Genomic DNA, 27,494 nt, shown 5'->3' on the forward strand with positions numbered 1-27,494 from the left:
CAGCAGGAGAAACACCAGTTTCGGTTCCCCAAACGTACACGGAGTGCGTTTTTCGATCACTCTAACTTCAGAGATGCTGTCCAGAAGCCCAGAGCAGTTCCGGACAAGCGCTTTACTAAGCGCCTTACTGACACACGTTACCCCTTCCACTCTGACGTAGTTAAGGGTTGGGCTCAATGTCCCAAGGTGGATCCTCCAGTCTCAAGATTGGCGGCTAGATCTGTGGTATCGGTGGCAGATGGCTCATCGCTAAAGGATGCCATTGACAGGCAGATAGAGCTCCTGGTGAAATCCATCTTTGAAGCCACGGGCGCGTCTTTTGCCCCGGCCTTTGCAGCCGTGTGGGCACTACAAGCTATCTCAGCTTGTCTGGCTGAGATTAATGCAGTCACACGTAATTCTGCTCCGCAGGTTGCGTCTCTGACTTCTCAAGCGTCAGCTTTTTCTTCCTACGCCATGAACGCAGTCCTAGATTCTGCTAGCCGTACAGCGGTGGCATCCGCTAATTCTGTGGCAGTCCGCAGGGCCATGTGGCTGCGCGAATGGAAGGCAGACTCGGCCTCCAAGAGGTTCTTAACCGGTTTGCCGTTTTCTGGCGACCGATTGTTTGGCGAACGATTGGATGAGATTATTAAGGAATCCAAGGGAAAGGACTCCTCCTTACCCCAGTCTAAACCTAAGAGACCTCAGCAACGGAAAATTCAATCGAGGTTTCGGTCCTTTCGTCCCTCCGCCAAGCCCCAATCCTCTTCGTCCAGCAGGCCGGAGAAAGGCCAGAAGAACTCCTATGCGTGGCGGTCTAAGTCACGCCCCCAAAAGGCCGCCGGAGGCGCTGCCTCCAAGGCGGCCTCCTCATGACTCTCGGCATCCCCGAACCGCATCCTCGGTCGGTGGCAGGCTCTCCCGCTTTTGCGACGCCTGGTGGCCACATGTTCAAGACCGATGGGTGAGAGACATTCTGTCTCACGGTTACAGGATAGAGTTCAGCTCTCGTCCTCAGACTCGTTTCTTCAGAACCTCTCCGCCCCCCGCTCGGGCCGACGCACTTTTTCAGGCAGTGGTCACTCTGAAGACAGAGGGAGTTGTGATCCCTGTTCCCCCTCAGGAACATGGTCGCGGCTTTTACTCCAACTTGTTCGTGGTGCCAAAGAAGGACGGATCATTCCGTCCCGTTCTGGACCTCAAACTGCTCAACAGACATGTGAGCACCAGACGGTTTCGGATGCAATCTCTCCGCTCGGTCATCGCCTCGATGTCACAAGGAGACTTCCTAGCATCGATCGACATCAAGGATGCTTATCTCCATGTGCTGATCGCACCCGAACATCAACGCTTCTTGCGTTTCGCCATCGGGAACGAGCACCTTCAGTTCGTGGCATTGCCTTTCGGCCTTGCGACAGCCCCACGGGTGTTCACCAAAGTCATGGCATCCGTGGTGGCGGTCCTACACTCTCAGGGCCACTCGGTGATTCCCTACTTAGACGATCTCCTAGTCAGGGCACCTTCTCGGGTGGCGTGTCAACACAGCCTTACAGTCGCTCTGGCGACTCTCCAGCAGTTCGGGTGGATAATCAACTTCCCAAAATCCCAGTTGACACCGACCCAATCACTGACTTACCTCGGGATGGAGTTTCATACACAGTCAGCGGTAGTCAAGCTACCGCTGGACAAACAGCTGTCCCTGCAGGCAGGGATACAATCTCTTCTTCGGGGTCAGTCATACCCCTTGAGGCGCCTCATGCACTTCCTGGGGAAGATGGTGGCAGCGATGGAGGCAGTGCCGTTCGCGCAATTCCATCTGCGGCCACTCCAATGGGACATTCTCCGCAAATGGGACAGGAGGTCGACTTCCCTCGACAGGAACGTCTCTCTGTCCCTTGCAACCAAGACGTCTCTTCAGTGGTGGCTCCGTCCCAATTCTCTATCGCAAGGAAGATCCTTCCTACCCCCAACCTGGGCTGTGGTCACCACGGACGCGAGCCTATCAGGGTGGGGAGCGGTTTTCCTCCACCACAGGGCTCAGGGAACCTGGACTCCGGTAGAGTCCTCCCTTCAGATCAATGTTCTGGAGATAAGGGCGGTGTATCTAGCCTTATTGGCCTTCCATCGGTGGCTGGAGGGCAGACAGATCCGTATACAGTCGGACAACGCCACTGCCGTCGCATACATCAACCATCAGGGCGGCACGCGCAGTCGTCAGGCCTTCCAGGAAGTCAGGCGGATTCTGCAGTGGGTGGAAGCCACAGCCTCCACGATCTCCGCAGTTTACATTACGGGCGTAGAAAACTGGGAAGCAGATTTCCTCAGTCGTCAGGGCATGGACGCGGGGGAATGGTCTCTTCACCCAGACGTGTTTCGAGAGATCTGTCGCCGCTGGGGAACGCCGGACGTCGATCTCATGGCATCACGACACAACAACAAGGTCCCGGCCTTCATGGCACGGTCTCAGGATCACAGAGCTCTGGCGGCGGACGCATTAGTTCAGGATTGGTCGCAGTTTCGACTGCCTTATGTATTTCCTCCTCTGGCGATGCTGCCCAGAGTGTTACGCAAGATCAGGTCCGACTGTCGTCGCGCCATTCTCGTCGCTCCAGATTGGCCGAGGCGATCGTGGTACCCGGATCTGTGGCATCTCACGGTGGGTCAACCGTGGGCGCTTCCAGACCGCCCAGACTTGCTGTCACAAGGGCCGTTTTTCCATCTGAATTCTGTGGCCCTCAACCTGACTGTGTGGCCATTGAGTCCTGGCTCCTAGCGTCTTCAGGATTATCTCAGGATGTAATTGCCACTATGAGACAGGCCAGGAAACCAACGTCCACCAAGATCTATTACAGATCTTGGCGGATCTTCTTATCCTGGTGCTCTGATAATGGTTTTTCTCCCTGGCCGTTTGCCTTACCCACTTTTCTTTCATTCCTTCAATCCGGAATGGACAAGGGTTTGTCACTCGGCTCTCTCAAGGGACAAGTATCGGCGCTCTCCGTATTTTTTCAAAAGCGCCTGGCCAGGCTTCCGCAGGTCCGCACGTTCCTGCAGGGAGTTTGCCACATAGTCCCACCTTACAAGCGTCCGCTGGAACCCTGGGACCTTAACAGGGTGCTAACGGCTCTTCAGAAACCACCTTTCGAGCCGCTGCGGGATGTCTCTTTATCACGTCTTTCGCAGAAGGTGGCATTTCTAGTGGCAGTTACATCACTCCGAAGAGTGTCGGAGCTTGCAGCGCTGTCATGCAAAGCCCCTTTCCTGGTTTTTCACCAGGATAAGGTGGTTCTGCGTCCTGTCCCGGAATTTCTCCCTAAGGTGGTATCCCCTTTTCATCTCAATCAGGATATCTCCTTGCCTTCATTTTGCCCTAATCCAATTCACCAATGTGAGAAGGATTTGCACTCTTTAAATCTGGTGAGAGCACTCCGGTTCTACGTGTCTCGCACGGCGCCCCTGCGTCGTTCAGATGCGCTCTTTGTCCTTGTCGGTGGCCAGCGTAAGGGGTCGCAGGCTTCCAAGTCAACCTTGGCTCGGTGGATCAAGGAACCGATTCTTGAAGCCTACCGTTCTTCTGGGCTTCCGCTTCCTTCAGGGCTGAAAGCCCATTCTACCAGAGCCGTGGGTGTGTCCTGGGCATTGCGGCACCGGGCTACGGCTCAGCAGGTGTGTCAGGCAGCTACCTGGTCTAGTCTGCACACTTTCACGAAACACTATCAGGTGCATACCTATGCTTCGGCAGACGCCAGTCTAGGTAGGCGAGTCCTTCAGGCGGCGGTTGCCCACCTGTAAGAGGGGGTCGTCTTCGGCTCTTTTTTATCGAGGTATTCTTTTACCCACCCAGGGACTGCTTTTGGACGTCCCAATTGTCTGGGTCTCCCAATGGAGCGACAAAGAAGAAGGGAATTTTGTTTACTTACCGTAAATTCCTTTTCTTCTAGCTCCTATTGGGAGACCCAGCACCCGCCCCTGTGCCCTTCGGGCTGGTTGTTCTTTTGTGTACACATGTTGTTCATGTTGAATTGTTCTTTTGGTTCATGGTTCAGTTCTCCGAACATCCTTCGGATTGAATTTACCTTAGACCAATTTATAAGTTTTTCCTCCTTCCTGCTTTTGCACCAAAACTGAGGAGCCCGTGATGCACGGGAGGGTGTATAGGCAGATGGGAGGGGTTACACTTTTAAAGTGTAATACTTTGTGTGGCCTCCGGAGGCAGAAGCTATACACCCAATTGTCTGGGTCTCCCAATAGGAGCTAGAAGAAAAGGAATTTACGGTAAGTAAACAAAATTCCCTTCTTTGCCCTTCTTAGAGAAGTTTGTTCTCTTAAACGTCCCTCTCCATGCGCGCTCCAATTCTGCATGAGCTTTCTGGGTAGGATGGTAACCACAATGGAAGCAGTCCCACAATTGCTCCTTCCAGCTTTTTCTCATATCAAGATGGAACAAGTCCGCTTACTCTATGGACCGGCCAATAGTATTTCCTTCCCTGATCAAGAAGTCCTTGCAGTGGTGGAGATGATACCTTCCTCCCGTTCTTCGCGAAGGATCGTTTTTTCCAATTTAAGTGGAAGATCGGAACGACAGACACCAGTGTCCTCAGATGGGAGCAGTGTTCCAGAATCTTATGGTATAAGGATGAGGGAACGCTCAGGGATCATTTCTTCCCATGAACATCCTGGAGTTCAGAGCAAACCTCTCCTTTACTTTCAGGAGTTTCTCTTCGATATTCTGATCCTCATTCATTACAACAATACCACTGCAATGGCATACATCAACCACCTAGGAGGAACTCAAAGCAGACAGCAATGTCAAAAGTTTCTCAGATCCTTTCATGAGCTGAATGGAATATTCCAGCAATCTCAACAGTAAACATTCCCGCAGTGGACAGATCTCGTGATTGCTTAGTTATTATCTCGGACACTCTGGCGATTTCCTGGTTCAAGTTCTTGCATATATGATTTTTCCTCTACCACTGATCTGGGTGGTAAAAAAAAAAAAAGCCTAAGCGGTGCCCATCATGCAGATCTTGATATGCAACATTAGTCCACCTTCTCGTGGATGTCCCATAGAAACTCATAAACCTTCCAGATCTTTTTTGTCAGAGTCCCCTCTTCCACCAGAATTCTTAAGGCCACTTTACACCCTACGATATCGGTACCGATATCCCTAGCGTGGGTACCTGCCCCCATCGGTTGTGCGACATGGGCAAATCGCTGCCCGTGGCGCCCAACATCGCCCAGACCCGTCACACTACTTACCTGCCCTGCTACGTCGCTGTGACCGGCGAAATGCCTCCTTTCTAAGGGGGCGGTTCGTTCAACGTCACAGCGACGTCACAGCTGCGTCACTGAACCGCCGCCCAATAGAAGCGGAGGGGCGGAGATGAGCGGGACGAATATCCCGCCCACCTCCTTCCTTCCGCATTGCGGGCGGGAGGCAGGTAAGGAGAGGTTCCTCGTTCCTGCGGTGTCACACGTACCGATATGTGCTGCCGCAGGAACGACGAACTACATCGTTACTGCAACAGCAACGATATTCGAGAATGGACCCCCATGTCACCGATGAGCGATTTTGCACGTTTTTGCAACGATGCAAAATCGCTCATAGGTGTCACACGCAACGGCATACCTAAAGCGACCGGATGTGCGTCACAAATTCCGTGACCCTAACGAGATCGCTTGAGCGATGTCGCAGCGTGTAAAGCCGCCTTAAGTCTTTCAATTTATTGGTAAGGCTGTTCTAACTGCAGTTTCGAGATCCTCTGGTCTCTTCAATCAGGTCATCCAGACCATGATCAAAGCGGAGAAGCCTTCTTCCTTTTGCAAATACCATCGCATATGGAAGGACTTCTTCCGCTGGCGTGAAACCAACCAGCCTGCTCCCATGGTCTTCTCCTTACCTTCCCTGCTGTCCTTCATATAATCAGGTCTTGATTCTGGCCTGTCCCTTAGCTCTCTCAAGGGTCAGGTTTAGGCACTTTCCATTCTCTTTCATAGGAGCCTTGTGTCTCATCCCAAGGTCAAGACCTTCCTTCAAGGGGTCGCACATTCTATGCCTCCTTACTGTTCTCCGGTAAAGCCTCAGAACCTCAACCTCATGCTAAATGTCCTTCAGGGGCCCATTTTTGAACTACTACTAGAGGTTTCCCTTTTCTTCCTCTCCTGGAAAGTTGCCATCATAGTAGCCATCATTTCGATGAGACGAGTGTTCGAACTCGTAGCCCTCTCCTGCTGCCCCTCTATCTGGTATTCCATCAGGACAAGGTGGTTTTGTGCCCAACTACATCTGTTCTTCTTAAGGTGGTTTCTTCTTTTCACCTTAACGAAGACATTGTCCTCCCTTTGTTCTGTCGATTTCCTTCTTCTCATCTTGCGGAATGGTCACGCCATAAGCTGGACCTCGTGAGAGCGCTTTGCCTCTATATCGCCAGGACGGCTTCTTTCAGGCGAACAGATAATCTCTTTGTAATTCTGGATGGTCGTCACAGAGGACTTCCTGTCTCCACATCCACTATTGCCCTCAGTATCCCATCTACCATCTTGGAAACTTACTGGATAAAGGACAGAGCGTGCCCTCTCAATACCACAGATAACTCCACTCGCACTATGGGGCCTCCAGTCTCGCAGTTATGTAAGGCTGCTACTTGGTCTTCCATTCATACCTTAACAATATTCTATAGAGTTCACACCTACACTTCGTGAGATGTGAACCTTGCTAGAAGGTCCTGTAGGCGACTGTGACCCAAGCTCAGACTTGAAAGTACTATCCTCTGCCCACCCTTAGGGACTGCTTTAGGACATCATATGATCTGCTGTGTCCCCCTGAAACTGAAAGAATTGACATGTTGCATATTTATCACTTTATTATTTATTTACCAAACCTGCAAGGAGAAAATACTGAACATTTTCATGAGACCTCAGGATTTTGATTGACTTTGCTGGCATCAGGAAACCCTTCAGGCTTGGTGACAAATCTTCACTCAAAAATGCATAAAAAAACATGATAAAAACGCCACGTGTGCTCACAGCCTTAGGGATACTTTGCACACTACGATATCGCAGGTGCGATGTCAGTGGGGTCAAATCGAAAGTGATCCTTTATGATACGATTAACGAGCGCAAAAGCGTCGTAATCATATCATCTGTGTAGTGTCCGCCATTTCTATAATGTAGCTGCAGCGATGGTACGATGTTGTTCCTCGTTCCTGCGGCAGCACACATCGCTGTGTGAGAAGCCGCAGGAGCGAGGAACATCTACCTGCGTCACCGCGGCTTATGCCGGCTATGCGGAAGGACGGAGGTGGGCGGGATGTTTACATCCTGCTCATCTCCACCCCTCCGATTCTATTGGCCGCCTGCCGTGTGAGGAGGGCAGGTGAGTACATGTGAAGCTGCCGTAGCGATAATGTTCGCTACGGCAGCAATCACAAGATATCGCTGCTGCGACGGGGGCGGGGACTATCGCGCTCAGCATCGATAGCATCGGCTTGCGATTTCGTAGTGTGCAAAGTACCCCTTAGTCTCTTCTTTAAAAGGGCTGGCCATTTAAAACAACTTGCTGATCGGTAGGAGCGCGACCATTGGCACCTTCTTTGAGCGCTGCACTCTACTTTTTCTGATAGCCCCATAGGGAATGATTGGAGCGGTGGTTGAGCGTCAGACTCACTGCGCCATTTTTATAACATAGATAAAAGTTCCTTGATCTCCTGATCAGTGCTGGTCCCGGCGGTCCGACCCCTACCGATCAGCAAGTTATCACCTATCCCGATAGATCTGGATTTTCAAAAAGTAGAACGTGTCATTTATTTCACTTCTGTTCTTTTTTTTCTGTTTCAGAGGATACAAGAAGCAACAAAGAAGCCGAACATAAGTAACGACGTAAAGAGCATTATAAATCAAATTAGTTCATTTGATAATGTTCCAAAAAAGAAGGCTAAATTCCAGGTAAGCCGTTCAGTGACACCACGATACAACGCAGCCTCATCCGTACAGCAATCCTCCACGGCGTCATCGGGGGGCACGGGAACGCTCCGAGCAACTTTCCATTCCCTCTCAATCATTCAAAATCAGGATTCATGTCGCTATGAAGTAAAAGTACTGAATTCTTCTGATAAGTATCTATGTCTGATAAAGAAGAGCGGTACCTGCTATTAACCTTTTCTTGACTGGGCGATTTTCCGTACCTGTTTTTCTCCCCTTCCAAGAGCCATATCTATTTTTTACTTTTCTCTATCGATTTTGCCATATGAGCTGGAGTTTTGGATGATGCCTTTTATTTTACCATAGACTACTAAAAAGTGGTGTAGGAGGATATATTGAGTCTACTACGTTTTTTATCTTTGTTTGGTTCATTGTGCAGTAAAATTGATCTAATCATAGGACTCTAAAGGGCAGGACGATTACCGCAATAACAATCTATAAAAGAAAGCAAATAAAATAAAAAAAAGTCACCGTTTTTGGAAGAAATGAGTCACGATTGCTAATGTCCTGTTCATTTTTGTTCCGACAGTCCGATTAACAGCAGACATACGGAATTGATGTCCACAATGGATCCATAGCAAAAATGATGTAGAGGGACACCAATTATTATTATGGAGTCTGTCAGGTGTCCATTTTTTTTTGATGAGATGAGAGAGTGCATCATGCTGAATATTTTTTTGCATTAAAAAATAAATAAATAGAACAATTAACGAAACCTAGATGGACCCCATAATAATCGGCTAGGTCCTTCAGCATGTAACAGATCTGTTTTCGACATTAAAGGGAACCTGTCAGGTGCAATATGCACCCAGAGCCACCAGCAGTTCTGGGTGCATATTACTAACCCCTGCACAACTGTGCCTGTATCTAGTAGAATAGATAAAAAAATCTTTACAAAAAGTATTTCTAAAGATCCTTTATGATATGCTAATGAGTGCAAAGACTAGTGGTAAGGGCATTAGTTCCCCCGACTAGTTCACCCTCAAAGCATGGCAGCACACCCACAGGGATCCACAGTGGCATGCTAACATGCAATTCAATGCACATTGCCCAGCGTCATCAGTGGTGACACGCGTACCTGCGTCCATTGTCATCGCTTCAGAACGCTGAGCTTAGAGTCATTGCACATGATCAGAATGCTCGGAACTTCCGGTCATGCGCATTGGACCTCGATAAAGACGGGACGTGTACACCTGGCTTCATACTGCCCATGACCGGAAGTGCTGGGACTTCTGATCATATGCGCATTGACCCTAAACCCAACGGGCATGCTAACATGCTAAGAGGGCGGACTAGTCACCGGTAAATAACGTCCTTGCAACTAGTCCCTGAGCTCATTAGCATATCATAAAGTATCTTTAGAAATACTTTTTCTAAAGATCTCTTTATATATGCTAATGTATACAGGGACAGTTAGGCAGGTATTAGCAATATGTACCCAAAACTGCTCGTGGTTCTGGGTGCATATTGCACCTGACAGGTTCCCTTTAAGGGGGTTGTCTAGGGTAAACAATCTGCACTGATCAGTAATGCTGGGAAATTTTACCCCCTTTAGGAATTCCTCACACATATAGCTCAGACGATACTCACCTGCTCAAATCTCTTTTCCATCCTCCCCTGCCCAGGAGCTGTAGTATGATCAGACCATGTCCTGTACAGTCAGACACAGCCATTACACAGTACACAGCAGGGACACATATATAAGATTATCTCAGCACAGGAATATTTTTTTTTTCTTTGTCGCTCCATTGGGAGACCCAGACAATTGGGTGTATAGCTATGCCTCCGGAGGCCACACAAAGTATTACACTAAAAGTGTAAAGCCCCTCCCCTTCTGCCTATACACCCCCCGTGCTCACGGGCTCCTCAGTTTTTATGCTTTGTGCGAAGGAGGCAGACATCCACGCATAGCTCCACAGCTTAGTCAGCAGCAGCTGCTGACTAGGTCGGATGGAAGAAAAGAGGGCCCATAACAGGGCCCCCAGCATGCTCCCTTCTCACCCCACTTTGTCGGCGGTGTTGTTAAGGTTGAGGTACCCATTGCGGGTACACAGGCAGGAGCCACATGCTGTTTTCCTTCCCCATCCCTTAATGGGCTCTGGGTGAAGTGGGACCCGGATCGGTCTCCAGGCACTGGGACCGTGCTCCCTCCGCAGCCCCTGGGAATCTGCTGGATAGGAGCCGGGTATCGTCAGGGACAAGGCCCTGCTACTGTGAGGTACTCTGTGTCCCCGTGGGGACAGCGCATGGAGCGCTGGTGCCATACACATTACAGCACTGCTGGGTGTGTTAGTGCGCCGGGGACTATCGCGCATGGAGCGCTTGTGCCATACACTTTCCAGCACTGCTGGGTGTGTTAGTGCGCCGGGCACTATCGCGCATGGAGCGCTTGTGACATACACTTTCCAGCACTGCTGGGTGTGTTAGTGCGCCGGGGACGTTCGCGCATGGAGCGCTTGTGCCAGACACTTTCCAGCACTGCTGGAGGTGTTAGTGCGCCGGGGGACTACCGCGCGGCCGCGCTTATTGCCGGCCGCGCTTATAACTTTAGTCCCCGGCTTCTGCGGCCTAGTGTCGTTTATTCCCGCCCACAGGCCTGCCAGTCAGGGGAAGGGCGGGACGCTGCACAGATCGTCAGCGCCGAGGGCTGGAGCATACATTAGTATCCTCCTCCCTCCTCACTCAGTACACTGGGGCACTAGATTCCCGCACTTTTCTTGGGCACGCCCACGGTCCCCTCCTCCCCACAGAACGCCGGCAGCCATTCCTGTCAGCGATTCAGACGCTGGAGAGGAGAGACAACACAGGGAGACCCAGGCAGGGAATCTGGTGATCACACAACCGCTCTCAGCGGTCGGTAAGCAGCACCTGTGGTGCTGGCCCCACTGAGTACCGAAGTGTATATATATATATAGGCTTATAGGCTATACATTTGCACTGTACGGTCGCTCTGTTGTTTTTTGGCTATATACCCTCCTGGTTGTTCTCAAGGAGACAACATGTCATCCGCAAAAAGCAAGGGTGCCAAAGCACAGGCGTACTTTGCAACCTGTACCTCTTGTACAGCTGTCCTACCGGCAGGTTCCACTGACCCTCATTGTGTGCAATGCTCGGCCCCTGTGGCACTTACTCAGCCGGAGCCTCTGCTACAGGTGGCCCAGGTGGAACCACCTGCTACCACTGTCCAGGTGACAGGGACGGAGTTTGCAGCCTTTGCTGACAAACTGTCTGAGACTATGGATAAATGGTCTGCTAAAATACTGGAAGCATTGCAGTCCAGACCGGTGATTCAGGCCCCGGACACTGTCCAATCCTTGACCCCTGGTCCCCCTCATTTGGAACAGCAAAGTGCCCCTGGGGTAACCCATAGGTCACAGGGTGAGGTCTCTGACACGGACCGCAGTCCCAGGCCGCCCAAGCGGGGTCGCTGGGAGATTCCCTCCACTTCATCACACTGTTCAGGGTCCCAGCAGGGGGACTCTCTGGAGGATGAAGCAGAGGTATCAGATCAGGATTCTGATCCTGAAGCCGCTCTCAACCTAGATACACCTGAAGGTGACGCAGTAGTGAATGACCTTATTGCGACCATCAATCAGGTGTTGGATATTTCTCCCCCAGCTCCCCCTATTGAGGAGTCTGCTTCTCAGGAGAAATTCCGTTTCAGGTTTCCAAAGCGTACATTAAATATGTTTCTGGATCACTCTGACTTCAGAGAGGCAATCCAGAAAAACCGAGACTGTCCAGACAAGCGTTTTTCCAAGCGCCTTAAGGACACACGTTATCCCTTCCCCCCCGAGGTTGTTAAGGGCTGGACTCAGTGTCCTAAGGTGGATCCTCCAATCTCCAGACTGGCGGCTAGATCCATAGTTGCAGTGGAAGATGGGGCTTCACTCAAAGATGCCACTGACAGACAGATGGAACTATGGTTGAAATCCATCTATGAAGCTATAGGCGCGTCTTTTGCTCCAGCATTCGCAGCCGTATGGGCGCTCCAAGCTATCTCAGCTTGTCAGGAGCAGATTAATGCAGTAACACGTACATCTGCCCCGCAAGTGGTGTCCTTAACCAATCAGGCGTCGGCGTTTGCGTCCTACGCCATTAATGCTATCCTGGACTCTGCGAGCCGTACGGCGGTGGCATCCGCCAATTCGGTGGTACTCCGCAGGGCCATGTGGCTACGTGAATGGAAGGCAGACTCTGCTTCCAAAAAGTTCTTAACCGGTTTGCCATTGTCTGGCGACTGCTTGTTTGGTGAGCGATTGGATGAAATCATTAAACAATCCAAGGGAAAGGATTCATCCTTACCCCAGTCCAAACCAAACAGACCTCAACCACGGAAGGTACAATCGAGGTTTCGGTCCTTTCGGACCGCGGGCAGGTCTCAATTTTCCTCGTCCAAAAGGCCTCAGAAAGGTCAGAGGAACTCCGATGCATGGCGGTCTAAGTCACGTCCTAAAAAGACCGCCGGAGGAACCGCTCCCAAAGCGGCCTCCTCATGACTTTCGGCCTCCTCAAACCGCATCCTCGGTCGGTGGCAGGCTCTCCCGCTTTTGCGACACCTGGCTGCCACAAGTAAAAGACCGATGGGTGAGAGACATTCTATCTCACGGTTACAGGATAGAGTTCAGCTCTCGTCCTCCGATTCGTTTCTTCAGAACATCTCCGCCCCCCGACAGAGCCGAGGCTCTTATGCAGGCGGTGGGCACCCTGAAGGCGGAAGGAGTGGTGATCCCTGTTCCTCTTCAGCAACGGGGTCACGGTTTTTACTCCAACTTGTTCGTGGTGCCAAAAAAGGACGGATCCTTCCGTCCCGTTCTGGACCTAAAACTGCTCAACAAGCATGTGAAAACCAGGCGGTTCCGGATGGAATCGCTCCGCTCCGTCATCGCCTCAATGTCCCAAGGAGATTTCCTGGCATCAATAGACATCAAAGATGCTTATCTCCACGTACCGATTGCACCAGAGCATCAGCGCTTCCTGCGCTTCGCCATAGGGGACGAACACCTTCAGTTCGTGGCACTGCCTTTTGGCCTGGCGACAGCCCCACGGGTCTTCACCAAGGTCATGGCAACAGTGGTGGCAATCCTACACTCTCAGGGACACTCGGTGATCCCTTACTTAGACGATCTCCTTGTCAAGGCACCCTCTCAAGGGGCATGCCAACACAGCCTGAACATTGCTCTGGAAACTCTCCAAAGTTTTGGGTGGATCATCAATTTTCCAAAGTCAAATCTGACACCGGCCCAATCACTGACATATCTTGGCATGGAGTTTCATACTCTCTCAGCGATAGTGAAGCTTCCGCTGAACAAACAGCGTTCACTACAGACAGGGGTGCAATCTCTCCTTCATGGTCAGTCACACCCCCTGAGGCGCCTCATGCACTTCCTAGGGAAGATGGTGGCAGCAATGGAGGCAGTTCCTTTTGCGCAGTTTCATCTGCGCCCACTTCAATGGGACATTCTCCGCAAATGGGACAGGAAGTCGACGTCCCTCGACAGGAACGTCTCCCTTTCTCGGGCAGCCAAAGCTTCCCTTCAGTGGTGGCTCCTCCCCACTTCTCTGTCGAAGGGGAAATCCTTCCTGCCCCCATCCTGGGCGGTGGTCACGACGGACGCGAGCCTGTCAGGGTGGGGAGCGGTCTTTCTCCACCACAGGGCTCAGGGGACTTGGACTCAGACAGAGTCCTCCCTTCAGATCAATGTCCTAGAGATAAGGGCAGTGTATCTTGCCCTAAAGGCGTTCCAGCCGTGGCTGGAAGGCAAGCAGATCCGAATTCAGTCGGACAACTCCACAGCGGTGGCATACATCAACCACCAAGGCGGGACACGCAGTCGGCAAGCCTTCAAGGAAGTTCGGCGGATTCTGCTGTGGGTGGAAGCCACAGCCTCCACCATATCCACAGTTCACATCCCGGGCGTAGAAAACTGGGAAGCAGACTTTCTCAGTCGCCAGGGCATGGACGCAGGGGAATGGTCCCTTCACCCGGACGTGTTTCAGGAGATCTGTTGCCGCTGGGGAATGCCGGACGTCGACCTAATGGCGTCCCGGCACAACAACAAGGTCCCGACATTCATGGCACGGTCTCAAGATCACAGAGCTCTGGCGGCAGACGCCTTAGTTCAGGATTGGTCGCAGTTTCAACTCCCTTATGTGTTTCCTCCTCTGGCACTGTTGCCCAGAGTGTTACGCAAGATCAGGGCCGACTGCCGCCGCGCCATCCTCGTTGCCCCAGACTGGCCGAGGAGGTCGTGGTACCCGGATCTGTGGCATCTCACGGTCGGCCAACCGTGGGCACTACCAGACCGACCAGACTTGCTGTCTCAAGGGCCGTTTTTCCATCTGAATTCTGCGGCCCTCAACCTGACTGTGTGGCCATTGAGTCCTGGATCCTAGCGTCTTCAGGATTATCTCAAGAGGTCATTGCCACTATGAGACAGGCTAGGAAACCAACGTCCGCCAAGATCTACCACAGGACGTGGAAAATATTCCTGTCGTGGTGCTCTGCTCAGGGTTTTTCTCCCTGGCCGTTTACCTTGCCCACTTTTCTGTCCTTCCTTCAATCCGGATTGGAAAAGGGTTTGTCGCTCGGCTCCCTTAAGGGACAAGTCTCTGCGCTCTCTGTCTTTTTTCAGAAGCGCCTAGCCAGACTTCCACAGGTACGCACGTTCCTGCAGGGGGTTTTTCACATCGTCCCTCCTTACAAGCGTCCGTTAGAACCCTGGGATCTGAACAGGGTGCTGATGGTTCTTCAGAAACCACCGTTCGAGCCAATGAGGGATATCTCTCTCTCACGCCTTTCGCAGAAGGTGGTTTTCCTAGTAGCAGTCACTTCACTTCGGAGAGTGTCTGAGCTAGCAGCGCTGTCATGCAAAGCCCCCTTCCTGGTGTTTCACCAGGACAAGGTGGTTCTGCGTCCGGTTCCGGACTTTCTCCCTAAGGTGGTATCCCCCTTTCATCTCAATCAGGATATCTCCTTACCCTCTTTTTGTCCTCATCCGGTTCACCAATGTGAAAAGGATTTGCACTTGTTAGATCTGGTGAGAGCACTCAGATTCTACATTTCTCGTACGGCGCCCCTGCGCCGCTCGGATGCACTCTTTGTCCTTGTCGCTGGCCAGCGTAAAGGGACACAAGCTTCTAAATCAACCCTGGCTCGGTGGATCAAGGAACCAATTCTCGAGGCTTATCGTTCTTCGGGGCTTCCGGTTCCCTCAGGGCTGAAGGCCCATTCTACCAGGGCCGTGGGAGCGTCCTGGGCTTTGCGGCACCAGGCTACGGCTCAGCAGGTGTGTCAGGCGGCTACCTGGTCGAGCCTGCACACTTTCACGAAACACTATCAGGTGCATACCTATGCTTCGGCAGATGCCAGCCTAGGTAGGCGAGTCCTTCAGGCGGCGGTTGCCCACCTGTAGGACGGAGCCGGTGGCGGCTCTATTATGAGGTATTATTTACCCACCCAGGGACTGCTTTTGGACGTCCCAATTGTCTGGGTCTCCCAATAGAGCGACAAAGAAGAAGGGAATTTTGTTTACTTACCGTAAATTCCTTTTCTTCTAGCTCCAATTGGGAGACCCAGCACCCGCCCCTGTTTTTTGTGTACACATGTTGTTCATGTTGAATGGTTTCAGTTCTCCGATATTCCTTCGGATTGAATTTACTTTAAACCAATTTATAATTTTTTCCTCCTTCTTGCTTTTGCACCAAAACTGAGGAGCCCGTGAGCACGGGGGGTGTATAGGCAGAAGGGGAGGGGCTTTACACTTTTAGTGTAATACTTTGTGTGGCCTCCGGAGGCATAGCTATACACCCAATTGTCTGGGTCTCCCAATTGGAGCTAGAAGAAAAGGAATTTACGGTAAGTAAACAAAATTCCTTTCTTTTTAAACCACATCCAATTGGGTAAAAAGCAATCCTGCCGCAATGGCAAAGCAGTACAGCCCAAATCCCAATTAGAGTATAAGTGCAAGCAAGGATTTAGAATTAAAATATAACTTTTAATATCATTAGTCTAAAACACGATATAATAAAGTGCAGTGCAGTACATGAAAATAATAAACAGAAAGATCTCACCCAGTTCTTCTCCTGATGTCCCACTGGCCATTAGCATGCACATGTGCACCACGAATGTGCACTGTGTGTATACACATTTGTACCACTAATGTACTCTGTGTAGTATTGTCCTGCTATTGCAGGCTTTACTTTAAGTTTTTCTCCCCTGATGAACTCTCTTTTTATATAGAGAGGGAAACGCGTTGGGTGGGTGTATTTGTCATCAGGGCTAGCATTCCTGACTTGGGTGCTGCCCTTGTAAGGGCGGAAGCAATTTTTTGCAGGGGCACGACAGGGGCAGGGAACTTGTATACTGGTCGCTCCACCCCCCACCCCCCCTAGGGTCTGGTTTGACCTGCTTCTGCCTTGGATTTTCCGGTGGTATCTGATCTCATCAGGAGAAGAACTGGGTGAGATCTTTCTGTTTATTATTTTCATGCACTGCACTTTATTATATCGTGTTTTAGACTAATGATATTAAAAGTTATATTTTAATTCTAAATCCTTGCTTGCACTCTTACTCACATCCAATTGTGGAAACTATTATTATTCCAAGATCTATTTATTAAAATTAACTTTGTTCATGGGAAAACATCTTTAATGCATCTAAGCTTAAAGGCAGAAAAGGATTAACATCTGATCAAAGTAATCACTAGTGATAATTCCCTGTAGGAATTGCATGTTAATATTGAGCTTTTGAATGACTTCTCTCTGTAACTGTGTTTCCAATATGTTTCTTCTATTTTCTAGAATTGGATGAAAAACAGCTTAAAAATTTCCAGTCCTGCTCTTCAGGACAAAGTGTGGGAGATTTTCGAGGAAGCCATAAGTAATGTACGTACGTACTGTGTGGAAAAGTGGGAGGGGGAAGTTAGACCTACATATACACATATATATATATATATATATATATATATATATATATATATATATATATATATATATATATATGTATATATATGTATGTATATATATATATATATATATATATATATATATATGTATGTATATGTATACGTTTATGGTAATCTTTGCTATATTCTGGATGCCCCCGTCATGGTATTTTTGCCTCTCTTATCCATTGCAATATTCATCACATACAGCACATGGACTACACACTGATGCTGTCCGTGTCCTGTCCATACTTTTCATGGACGCGTAGACTTGTGTGGGTAATTTTGATCTGTGATTGCAATCACAAATGGAAATGTCTCCATGATATTTTCTTGATGACCACTCAGTTCACAAAAAAAAAAATGTGAACAGCCTCATAGACTCCAATGGGTACATGTTCTGTATGTGATAAAACTGACTGGCATCTCGGGATAAATGTGAACAGGTGACAGCTGAAATGACTACACGAAAAACAAAAAGAATACAGCAGCACTCTGTAACCGCTAATATACAGTACAGACCAAACGTTTGGACACACCTTCTCATTCAAAGAGTTTTCTTTATTTCTCTGACGCCTCATTGGGGGACACAGGACCATGGGTGTTATGCTGCCTATCCATAGGAGGACACTAAGTAGATGCAAAAGCATAGCTCCTCCTCTGCAGTATACACCCCCTGGCTGGGCCAGGCAACCTCAGTTTTAGCTTAGTGTCTGTAGGAGGCACTTCCTTTCAAGGTTTCTTATTTTTTGAGGGCGACTGTTTCTTTTTGAGACCGATCTCCCACTACCATCAACGGGCGGGAACGTGGAGTGTCGCCTCCACGTACCCCCTCCTGCGACGCTGGATCCTGAGCTGGACGACGGGTTCCACAGACACCGATTTTCCAAAGCCCAGGGTAGAGGCCTGTGCCCCTATAGCCCAATTCCTCAGCCCCTCTTTGCAGGCTCTGAGTTGAATATGGCACCAATTCCTCAACCCCTCTCTGCAGGCTCTGAGTTGAATATGGCACCGGTGTGACCGGACACAGCAAGCTGACTCTGCTATTTTCACTGCCTGGACTGAAGCAGTGTTTTAAGGTGAGATCCCCCTGACTGGTTTCCCAGACAAAGGGAGAAAAGACGCTGCAGGGAAGACTCCCAGGAAATTTACAGTATTTATTCTGACAAAGTCCCTTGCTGAGTGCAAGGAGGAGAGCCCCAAGGATCCTGCACACACAGTGTTAACTTTTCTCTAGCTTGCTGGCTGGAGGAGGGGGGAAGTCACTCCTGTTTGCAGAAAGTCCTGCAGATAATTTCCCGGTGGCAGAGGGAGGGTCCAGGGCTCAGGGACTCACGCTGTTTATTTGCTCTAGCAGAAAAGCCGGCTGATAACCACCAGTGACAAGCTGTGTGCTGACTGGAGGGAGAGGGAGGAAAACTATCAGAAGCTCCCTTCCCGCCGTTTTTTACTTCCCACAGTAGGGGGGGGGCACACTGACTTCCCCCAGGAAAGCGTGCGAAGATCTCCATAGAGCTTAATCCTTCCTGAGGACAGGGCCATCGGCTGATTCTGGTGAGGTGCTTGCTTCACTTGTAGCTCTGCTGAGCATTGCTCCCTCTCCTGGCATACTCCTATTAGGAACATGCAGAATTCTAAGGGTACTAAGAATGCTAAGGCCCACATAGTCTATTATTCAGCCTGCACTGCCTGCTACGCTGAGCTGCCACGTAAACACACCTCTTCTCTCTGTGAGTCCTGTGCCCCTATAGCCCCCCCAAGACCCCCCTGTCACCACCGCCGCAATCGTCAGCCCAGAGCCTAGGGCTCCCAGACCACCGGAATGGGCACAGTTTCTGTCCCAATCCATGGAAAAACTGTCACAGAACCTGGTGCTGGATATGCAATGTCATCCTCCACACCCTTCTGGGTCCCTGGACGGAACGCAGCCTGAGGATACCCCTATGGAGGATCCTTTTGAGGTAATCCGGGCACATGCCTCACCGGTTTCACGGATCAGGAAAAGAGCACACGGCCGGGTGCCTCCAGCGGGCTCTCCCTCGGGAGCACACAGGGCAGGCTCTCCCACACGCTCCACGGCTGCTGAAGAGCTGGAGGAGGGAGAATGCTGTTTATACCAAGAGGATTTCTTGGTTTCAGCCTCCCCAGATGATCAAACTGCAATAGATTCCCTTATAGCAGCAATCAACCAAACTCTGCATGTGGAGGATCCACCATCCGCTACCACTGACCACGCAGTCTCCTTTAAGAGGGCAAGGAAACCCCAAAAGGTTTTCGCTGATCACCCAGAGTTTCAGGATATCCTCACAAAGCAAAGGGAGAAGCCTGACAGGCGCTTCGGTAACCGAAAACTCATGGAGTCCCGGTACCCTTTTGCCTCACCTGCCCCTAAGGGCTGGGCCGATCCGCCCTCGGTCGACCCCCCGGTCTCCCGCCTTACCACAAAGACGCTCCTGTCTTTACCCAATGGTTCCTCCATCAAGGACCCGACAGACAGACAGGTGGAGCACCTCACCCGCTCTGCTTTTGAGGCTGCGAGTTCCTCCCTCTCGCCCTCCTTTGCCGCTGTGTAGGTCGCAAAGGCAATCTCGGTCCGGGCAGAATCCCTTAACACTTCGCTTGAGGAATCCCAGTTCACTCATACCTTCACAGAGGTAACAGCTCAAATTGCCGCTGCGGCGGAGTACCTCAGGCAGGCCTCCATGGACGCTGCTACCTGCGCAGCGTTTACCGCCTCAGATACCATAGCCATCCGTAGAGCTCTCTGGCTCCGACAATGGCGAGCGGACTCTGCCTCCAAGAAGTCTCTAACGGGCCTTCCCTTTTTTCCAGACCGATTGTTTGGCGAACGTCTGGACAAGCTCATTTCTGACGCCACGGGAGGAAAGAGTACCTCCCTCCCCCAGCTGAAGTCCAGGACGTCCTTCACCAGACGTCCACAGTCCTCGTTCTGCTCCTTTCGGAACTCATTTGGTTGGTCGACATCCCGTGCTGTCTCCGCCACCAGCCGCGGACTACGCAGGGACCGACCTTCTCAGCTCTCCCCGAAACCCACTTTGTCATGGCAGTCTAGACCGAAACAGTCCAGGACTAGGGAGACTCGGCCATGACGTTTTCCCCCCTCATGACTCCTTCGGCGCCCCGGAAGACACACTCATTGTAGGAGGTCGACTGCGGCTCTTTCAACACATCTGGGCTGCCGCCTCAGACAACAAATGGGTGCGAGACCTTGTGTCTTCCGGTTACCGCATAGAATTTCAGACCCGACCCCCAAGTCGGTTCTTTCTCTCAAACCCCCCAAAGACTCGAAAACGACGCGAAGCTTTTTTCTCAGCAATCCACTCGCTCCAAACAGCAGGAGTGATAATACCTGTCCCAGATGACGAGAAATTCGGGGGGTTAAATTCCAACCTCTCTGTGGTCCCCAAAAAGCATGGGTCAATTCGACCCATCCTGGACCACAAACACCTAAACAAACATGTGCACGTTCGGAGATTCAGAATGGAGTCCCTAAGGTCTATTATTGCATCCATGGTCGAAGGGGAATTCCTCGCCTCCATAGACATCAAGGACGCGTACCTGCACATACCTATCGCCCCAGATCACCAAAAGTTCCTCCGCTTCGCAATTCAGGACTCCCACTTTTAATTCGTAGCTCTACCCTTCGGCTTTGCCACCGCACCAAGGGTCTTCACCAAAGTCATGGCGGCCGCCATGAGCGTCCTTCACGCCAGGGGAGTAGTCGTTCTTTCTTACTTGGACGACCTCCTCATCAAGGCCCCCTCCTTCCGCGACTGCTCAACCAGCGTACTGATCACTGTGGACACCCAATCCCGCTTAGGGTGGCTAGTGAATCTGGACAAATCATCCCCGATCCCATCACGATCCATCACCTTCTTGGGCATGTCCCTGGACACCTGTCGGGGCTTGATCTTTCTCCTTCAGGACAAGGTGATCGCTCTTCAACGAGCGGTACGCTGCCTTCTACGTCCTCCGTCTCGCTCCATTCAATTCAGCATGAAAGTGCTCGGCAGGATGGTGGCAGCTATGGAAGCAGTACCCTTTGCTCAACTGCACCTCCGCCCACTGCAGCTAGCCCTTCTAGCGGCCTGGGACAAGAGCCCCTTCTCCCTGGACAGACATCTTCACCTGACGCCTTCAGTCAGGTACGCACTCCGCTGGTGGATTCGGTCCTCATCCCTATCGAAGGGGAGATCTTTTCTCCCAGTGAACTGGCTGGTCCTGACACGGACGCCAGCCTCCTAGGCTGGGGAGCAGTGTACCGGCACCACACTGCTCAAGGACGTTGGACGCCCCAGGAGTCTTTCCTACCCATAAACATCCTGGAACTCCGCGCGATCTTCCTCGCGCTCAGGGCGTTCTGCCCTCTGCTAGCGGGTCGTCAGATTCGAGTCCAATCGGACAATGCGACAGCTGTAGCCTATATCAATCGGCAGGGGGGCAACCGCAGCAAAGCGGCTTATCTCGAGGCCCACAAGATCCTCAGCTGGGCCGAATCGTCGGGATCAGTGATATCAGCGGTACACATACCGGGGGTAGAGAACTGGGCAGCAGACTTTCTAAGTCACCAAGGCCTGGCTGACGGAGAATTGTCTCTCCACCCAGATGTGTTTCTACACATCTGCACTCGCTGGGGCACACCAGACGTGGACCTAATGGCCTCAAGGTTGAATGCAAAGGTACCCGCGTTCATAGCCAGGTCACGCGACCCGCAGTCCATCGGCGCGGATGCTCTAATCTGCTCCTGGCACCAATTCCGCCTGCCTTACATATTTCCACCTCTACCCCTGCTGCCGCGGGTAATCAGGAAGATCAAGGCAGAGGGAGTCCCAGTGATACTGATAGCACCGGACTGGCCCAGGCGCGCCTGGTACGCCGAATTAGTACAAATGCTCACAGACGCACCGTGGCACCTTCCAGACATCCCAGACTTGCTGACCCAAGGGCCCATTTCCCATCAGAACTCCAGAGCCCTGAAGCTGACGGCATGGCCATTGAGACCTGGGTATTAACAAGAGCGGGATTCTCCCACGGGGTTATTTCCACCATGATCAGCGCCCGAAAGCCTGCTTCATCCCGCATTTACCACCGTATGTGGAAAATCTTCCTTTCATGGTGCAGGGAAACTAACGTCCAGCCTATGCCTCTGGCCATCCCCAGAATTCTCGACTTTCTACAGTCTGGCTTGCAAGCGGGGTTGGCTCTGTTCCCTTAAAGGGCAGGTCTCAGCGCTCTCAATCTTCTACCAATGCTGCCTGGCTCAAAAACCGCAAGTCAAGACCTTCCTCCAGGGCGTTTCCCATCTAGTTCCCCCGTACAAACGGCCGCTGGAACCATGGGACCTCAACCTCGTTCCGGACGGTCTCCAGAGGTTTGCCTTTGATCCCCTCAAGGAATCCTCCCTTGCTCTTCTGTCCTGGAAGGTAACATTCCTGGTGGCAATTACGTCCATCAGACGGGTTTCGGAGCTAGCAGCACTCTCTTGCCGCGAGCCTTTTCTGATCTTTCACCAGGACAAGGTGGTTCTGTGCCCCCTTCCGGATTTCCTTCCAAGGGTTCTTACCCCGTTTCATTTGAACGAGGACATTGTTCTGCCTTCCTTTTGTCCACACCCGGTTCATAGGGTGGAAAGGTCTGTGCATTCGTTAGACCTCGTCAGAGCTCTCAGATATTACATATCCAGGACAGCCCCCTTTAGGAAAACTGACTCTTTGTTCGTCATTCCTGAGGGGCCTAAGAAGGGACAGGCAGCTTCAAAGGCGACTCTGGCTCGCTGGATTCGCTCTGCAATCCAGGAAGTCTACCGCTTGCAACTCAAGCCCATTCCTAGTGGGCTGCGGGCTCATTCCACGCGAGCAGTTGGCGCTTCGGGGGCCATTCGGCATCAGGCTTCAGCGGAATAGGTGTGTAAGGCTGCGACCTGGTCTAGCCTACATACGTTTTCAAAGCATTACAGAGTCCATACCCAGGTTTCAACTGAGGCAAATCTGGGTAGGAAAATTCTGCAAACGGCAGTAGAGCACCTCTCTCAGTAGGCGCTCCAGGCTGTCTGGGACTGGTTCCTAGTCCTTGGGTTGTGTTGTCTTCTTTTATGTTTCCCACCCATGGACTGCTTTAGGACGTCCCATGGTCCTGTGTCCCCCAATGAGGCGTCAGAGAAAAACGGATTTTTGTGTACTCACCGTAAAATCGTTTTCTCTTAGCCATCATTGGGGGACACAGCACCCACCCTGTTGCCCTGTTGGGCCTTGGTTCTCTCAGTACCTTATTTGGTTATGACTCTTCTTTTCTCATGTTCCTCTGTTGAGACGTTTTTACTGTTTTTTTTCTCCTACTGCTTGTGTACTAAAACTGAGGTTGCCTGGCCCGGCCAGGGGGTGTATACTGCAGAGGAGGAGCTATGCGTTTGCATCTACTTAGTGTCCTCCTATGGATAGGCAGCATAACACCCATGGTCCTGTGTCCCCCAATGATGGCTAAGAGAAAACGATTTTACGGTGAGTACATAAAAATCCGTTTTTTCATGACTCTGAAAATTGTAGATTCACATTGAAGTCATCAAAACTATGAATTAACACATGTGGAATGAAATACTTAACAAAAAAGTGTGAAACAACCGAAAATATGTCTTATATTCTAGGTTCTTCAAAGTAGCCACCTTTTGTTTTGATTACTGCTTTGCACACTCTTGGCATTCTCTTGATGAGCTTCAAGAGGTAGTCACTGGAAATGGTTTTCACTTCACAGGTGTGCCCTGTCAGGTTTAATAAGTGGGATTTCTTGCCTTATAAATAGGGTTGGGATCATCAGTTGTGTTGTGCAGAAGTCTGGTGGATACACAGCTGATAGTCCTACTGAATAGACTGTTAGAATTTGTATTATGGCAAGAAATAAGCAGCTAAGTAAAGAAAAACGAGTGGCCATCATTACTTTAAGAAATGAGGTCAGTCAGTCCGAAAAATTGGGAAAACTTTGAAAGTGTCGCCAAGTGCAGTTGCAAAAACCATCAAACGCTACAAAGAAACTGGCTCATATGAGGACCGCCCCAGGAAAGGAAGACCAAGAGTCACCTCTGCTGCGGAGGATAAGTTTATCCAAGTCACCAGCCTCAGAAATCTCAGGTTAACAGCAGCTCAGATTAAAGACCAGGTCAATGCCACACAGAGTTCTAGCAGCAGACACATCTCTAAAACAACTGTTAAGAGGAGACTTTGTGCAGCAGGCCTTCATGGTAAAATAGCTGCTAGGAAACCACTGCTAAGGACAGGCAACAAGCAGAAGAGACTTGTTTGGGCTAAAGAACACAAGGAATGGACATTAGACCAGTGGAAATCTGTGCTTTGGTCTGATGAGTCCAAATTTGAGATCTTTGGATCCAACCACCGTGTCTTTGTGCGACGCAGAAAAGGTGAACGGATGGACTCTACATGTCTGGTTCCCACCGTGAAGCATGGAGGAGGAGGTGTGATGGTGTGGGGGTGCTTTGCTGGTGATACTGTTGGGGATTTATTCAAAATTGAAGGCATACTGAACCAGCATGGTTACCACAGCATCTTGCAGCGGCGTGCTATTCCATCCGGTTTGCGTTTAGTTGGACCATCATTTATTTTTCAACAGGGCAATGACCCCAAACACACCTCCAGGCTGTGTAAGGGCTATATGACTAAGAAGGAGAGTGATGGGGTGCTACGCCAGATGACCTGGCCTCCACAGTCACCAGACCTAAACCCAGTCGAGATGGATTGGGGTGAGCTGGACCGCAGAGTGAAGGCAAAAGGGCCAACAAGTGCTTAGCATTTCTGGGAACTCCTTCAAGACTGTTGGAAAAGCATTTCCGGTGACTACCTCTTGAAGCTCATCAAGAGAATGCCAGGAGTGTGCAAAGCAGTAATCAAAGCAAAAGGTGGCTATTTTGAAGAACCTAGAATATAAGACATACTTTCAGTTGTTTCACACTTTAAGTATTTCATTCCACATGTGTGAATTCATAGTTTTGATGCCTTCAATGTGAATCTACAATTTTCAGAGTCATGAAAATAAAGAAAACTCTTTGAATGAGAAGGAGTGTCCAAATGTTTGGTCTGTACTGTATAAGCAAACATAAAATATATGACATTGCATTAATGCTATAAGGAATATAATTAAAAAAATTAAGGTACTTTGCGCATTTGCTGGCAAATTCATGTGATCCCATCAACCGCGACAAGGTGACCTTTCTTTGAGGGGACCTTAACTTTATTCATGCCTCTCCTGCACTTAAAGTTTTGAAATTTATGGGCAGATGGGATCCAGTACTTAAAAACACACCCTGGGGTTAATGGAGGAAAGCACAGACCGAACATGAGGCAGTGAATACCTCCAATAATATACTACAAAAACCTCACTGGCATCTCCAAATAAATGTGATCAGGTGCGAGCTGCTTGAGAGTACACGAATCACAAAGTAAAGAATACAGCAGCACTCTGTAATTGCTAAGATATAAGGATAGATTATATATGACATTTTAACTGCATTAATGCTATATGGAATATACATAGAAAAATGAAGGTACTTTGCGCATAAATTGGCCAATTCATGTGTGCCCATCACCTGCGGCTAGTAGAGGCATGACATTAGTTAGGATCACCATCAAAGAAGGGTCACCTTGTCGTGGTTGGTGAACTCACATAAATTGACCAATTTATGTACGATGTACCTTCATTTTCTTTATCGTTCCTATGGGAGACCCAGACATTGGGTGTATAGCTTCTGCCTCCGGAGGACACACAAAGTACTGCACTCAAAAGTGTAGCTCCTCCCTCTGAGCTTATACACCCCCTGGAGACTAGATCTAGCCAGTTTATCACTTTGTGTTCAGGAGGTCATACATCCACACATGCATTCTCATCTGATTTTTTATTTTTGGAAAGAATTTGAAGAAAAGCGGGTCCAAGCCTGGACTCCCGGCATGTCCCTTCTCACCCCACTGTGTCGGCGGTGCTGTTAAGGTTAATTCCAAGGCTGGAGCCTTACATGCCGTGCTCCTTCACCATCCCTCCGGGGCTCTGGCTTGAATTGGGAGCCAGCACGGTTCTCCATGCTTGGCATGAGACCGGTCTCCATCCGCAGCCCTTCAGGATCCTGCTGGACCGGAGCACTCATCCCCCAGGGACATGGCCCTGCGTCTCAGCAAGCTAAGTACCTGAGACGTTGTTGTATGGGGGTCCCTTGTACTTTATTGTGGAGGGAGAGTGTGCTGAGTGATTTTTATGACATTTCCGGCGGGTTCTCTGGCTGTCGCCTGAGAACCGCGGCGATGGTGCCTGCGCGCCGGCCGCACCGCTCAAATTTAGGCCCCGGTTTCGCCGGAGGCCTACTTTCGGTTTCACTGCCCTCGCATGTCATTCATGCAGAGGGACAGCGTGGCTCCGCCCAGCGGCCGTTCTACAAAGGGGAGAGACACTCCTCACTGAGTACATGTCTCCTCCCCTGTGAGTCTCTTTGGCCCTCCAGATCCCGCTCTCAGAGTGAGTCCCGCCCCCTCTCTTCACTCCGGTGGCCATTTTCTCAGCGTTTTTCCCTGCGATCTCCACTGGTCTGCAGCACCCCTGCTGAGGTGCTTGGGAGTCCGGGCTTCGGGATCTGGAGGGCACACAAACCGCTCCGGCGGTCTGGTAAGCCACAACCTTTGGTTGTGGACCTTCTGTATATACTCTCTGGGGGGTCTTTCTGGCAAGAGCCCCCACTCCAGCAGCATGTCTCACACGAGGAGCAAGGCTCCAAAGCTGTATTCAGTATGCACTGCATGTAAGCTCCTGCTGCCTGAACAGGGCACCAATCCCCATTGTGCTGCCTGCTCTAACCTGACGATGCCTCAGCCTGGAATCGTACCCCCAGGGGTCTCTCCGGCTGCTCCGGCTCCTGTGGCTGAACCCCCGGCTTGGGTAGAATCCTTATCTAGGTCTGTCTCCCAGTCTTTTGCCGACTCCATGGGACAGCTGTCCAGGACTCTGCTAAGCATGCATCAGCCTCCTTCACAGGGTGCCTCTGCTGCTAGGGCTCTCTCAGCGGAGCTCACAGAGGATTCATCTTCTGGTCCCAGACCCCGTCCTCCCAAGAGGAGACGCAGGGCTCCCTCGCCTTCCTCGTCCCGTGGCTCTGATTCAGGAGCTGACTCGCGGGATGAGGAGGATGCCTTTACAGGGGGCTCGGAGGCTACCTCCATGTGCCCCATTGATCTGTCCGAAACCGACTCAGATGTCAGTGATTTGATTGCGTCCATTAATTCTGTACTGGATCTCAATCCGCCAGTATCAGAGGAGCAACCCTCTCTGGCAGAAAAGCATCACTTTATCTCGCCTAAAAGGTCAAAGAGTGTGTTCTTTAACCACTCCAGTTTTCAGGCCGCTGTGACCAAGCCTAGGGCTTGTCCTGACAAACGCTTTCCAAAGCGCGGTTCTAATGACCGTTTTCCCTTTCCACCTGAGGTGGTCAAGGAGTGGGCTCATTCACCAAAGGTGGACCCCCCGGTGTCTAGACTCTCAGCCCGGACCGTTGTATCAGTGGCTGATGGCACCTCTCTTAAG

The 27,494-nt window shown here is 50.8% G+C and overlaps 1 protein-coding gene across 3 annotated transcripts in view; it reads left to right on the forward strand.

The window, feature by feature from the left end:
• LYAR (Ly1 antibody reactive) overlaps window positions 1-27,494 on the forward strand; it is a 174,882-nt gene that overhangs the window by 106,513 nt on the left and 40,875 nt on the right. For all 3 annotated transcript variants that reach the window (XM_075346887.1, XM_075346885.1, XM_075346886.1), the window contains 2 exons: window positions 7,819-7,926; window positions 16,765-16,848. In XM_075346887.1, coding sequence (XP_075203002.1) covers window positions 7,819-7,926; window positions 16,765-16,848 — 192 coding nt within the window. The remainder of the gene's footprint in view (window positions 1-7,818; window positions 7,927-16,764; window positions 16,849-27,494) is intronic.

The sequence above is a fragment of the Anomaloglossus baeobatrachus genome, chromosome 1, assembly GCF_048569485.1.
Source record: "Anomaloglossus baeobatrachus isolate aAnoBae1 chromosome 1, aAnoBae1.hap1, whole genome shotgun sequence".
NCBI lineage: Eukaryota > Metazoa > Chordata > Amphibia > Anura > Aromobatidae > Anomaloglossus > Anomaloglossus baeobatrachus.